This window comes from Alligator sinensis, unplaced genomic scaffold (genome assembly GCF_000455745.1).
Source record: "Alligator sinensis unplaced genomic scaffold, ASM45574v1 scaffold107_1, whole genome shotgun sequence".
NCBI lineage: Eukaryota > Metazoa > Chordata > Crocodylia > Alligatoridae > Alligator > Alligator sinensis.
The window spans coordinates 202,928-204,776 of record NW_005843041.1 but is presented as its reverse complement, the minus strand read 5'-3'; the positions used below and the strand labels follow the sequence as shown (position 1 = coordinate 204,776).

General features: G+C 66.9%; 1 protein-coding gene across 1 annotated transcript in view; it reads left to right on the top strand.

Moving 5' to 3' along the window:
* HNRNPUL1 (heterogeneous nuclear ribonucleoprotein U like 1) overlaps window positions 1-1,843 on the top strand; it is a 10,508-nt gene extending 8,665 nt beyond the window's left edge. The window contains exons 14-16 of the mRNA XM_025193393.1: window positions 501-781; window positions 1,445-1,615; window positions 1,696-1,843. Of these exons, the coding sequence (XP_025049178.1) occupies window positions 501-781; window positions 1,445-1,615; window positions 1,696-1,812 (569 nt within the window). The 3' untranslated portion in view covers window positions 1,813-1,843. The remainder of the gene's footprint in view (window positions 1-500; window positions 782-1,444; window positions 1,616-1,695) is intronic.
* Window positions 1,844-1,849: the final 6 nt, after the last annotated feature.

Genomic DNA, 1,849 nt, shown 5'->3' with positions numbered 1-1,849 from the left:
CACTGGCAGTGGTGGAAGTGAGGCTGGGCCCCAGTGGAGGTGGGGGGTGGGGTTGGTCATAGCGACTCAGCTGCGCGCCGAGGTGGGGTGATTTTGCGGGGCCGAAGAAGCCTTGTGCCAAGCTTGGGGTCCCTGGGGCTGGGGCAGGGGCAGATTAATGCCCACCCCCAGTGTTGGGGGGCAGGGACCAGCCTGCGTTGTGGGCAGCACTGGGCACCCGCAGGCCAGCTCTGGGCTCCATAGAGCAGAGGCCTTCAACCTCTGGCCCATAGGACTCTCCATGGGTCAGGCACTTGGCAGTAGGGGGCCAGTGGCAGTTAATAGTGCCGCCCCTAGCAGGGCTGGGCTGCCCCCCAGATTGCAGGATCGGGGCCAGCAGCTGGATCTGACTTGCAGATAGCCTGGGCTCTGCCAGGCCAAAAGGTCGAGCACCTCCTCTTGTGGGGTGGGGCGAGGCGAGGCGGGGGAGGCGTGACATCCCTTATTGTTGCCCTGGCGGGGGGCCGTGGGGACAGGATTGCAGTCGTCTGAGCCCTCCCTGCCCTGTCCGCCAGGCTTCAGCCGGGGCAGCTTCACCCCAAATCGGTGGGGGAACAACACCAGGGACAACAACACCAGCACCCGGGGCAGCTACAGCCGCAACGCGCAGCCCCCGAGCAGCTACAGCCCTGTCCGCGGACCCAGCACCTACAAAGCCAGCGGTGGCAGCAGTGTCAGCGCCAGCACCGTGGCCCCCACCAACACCAGCACGGCGCCCCCCACCTACAGCCAGGGCCAGCAGGTATGGTGGGGGCATCAGAGCTTCCTGCCCCACTGCCATTGGGCACCTCCAAGGAGCGTGGCTGTGGCAACAGCTGCTTAGCAACCAGCCTCCTGCTCCCTCCTCCCCCTGGGGCCTGGTCACTGGGGGGCTCCAGCTTCCGCCTCCCGTGTGCAGGGACCATCCTACTGGGGGTGATGCCCAAGTGATTGAGGTGCTGGAGTGCAGCCGGGTGGGGGTGAGGGTGGACTGGGGCGGTGCACTGAAATGGAGGCAACTGTGGGGGTGTCGCATTCAGCGGGTCTCCCCCTTCCGGGGGTCACAGGAGTCTTGCTCAAATAGGTTCCCCCTGGGGTATGAGGCCGTGGGGGGAGGGTCCCTCAACCCCCAGCCTCATTGCTGTGCCCTGGCATCCCTGCGTGGGGGCAAGGTTGATCCTCCCAGTCCTGCCCCCATTACCCAAGGACAGTGCTGTTCTGCCCTGACCCCCCCACAGACGCCCATTCCAGGGGTCTTTCTGCTGTAGCAGGACAGGACTGGGTCCTTCCCTCTCCATTACACGGGGGGGGGGGCACTCCACACGCATAGGCTACTGAAAGTTACCCTCCCCGCCTCCCAAACCTGCCCCCCCCCTCGCCCCGGGGTCCCAGAGGTGATTGTGGGACCTTCTGTCTTCCCTGACAGCCGACTTACAGCCAGCCCTACAGCCAGGGGGGCTACAGCCAGGGCGGCTACACTCCCAGCTACAGCTACGGGAGCACCAGCGGTTACAGCCAAAGCTACCCCCAGCCCCCGCCCCCGCCGCCGGCGCCAGCGCAGCCCTACAATCAGCAGAACTACAACCAGTACCAACAGGTAGGTGGGGGGGGGATGGGGCCCGGGCCCCCGCTCTGCTGTGTGGGCCCGGCGGCGCTGATGCCCCGCTCTGCCCGCAGTACGCCCAGCAGTGGAGCCAGTACTACCAGAGCCAGAGCCAGTGGCCTCCCTACTACGGCAACTACGACTACGGGAGCTACTCGGGCAGCAGCCAGGGAGGGACCAGCGCCCAGTGAGCCCAGCCCCGCCGCCGCCCCGGCCTCCGACCCGCCG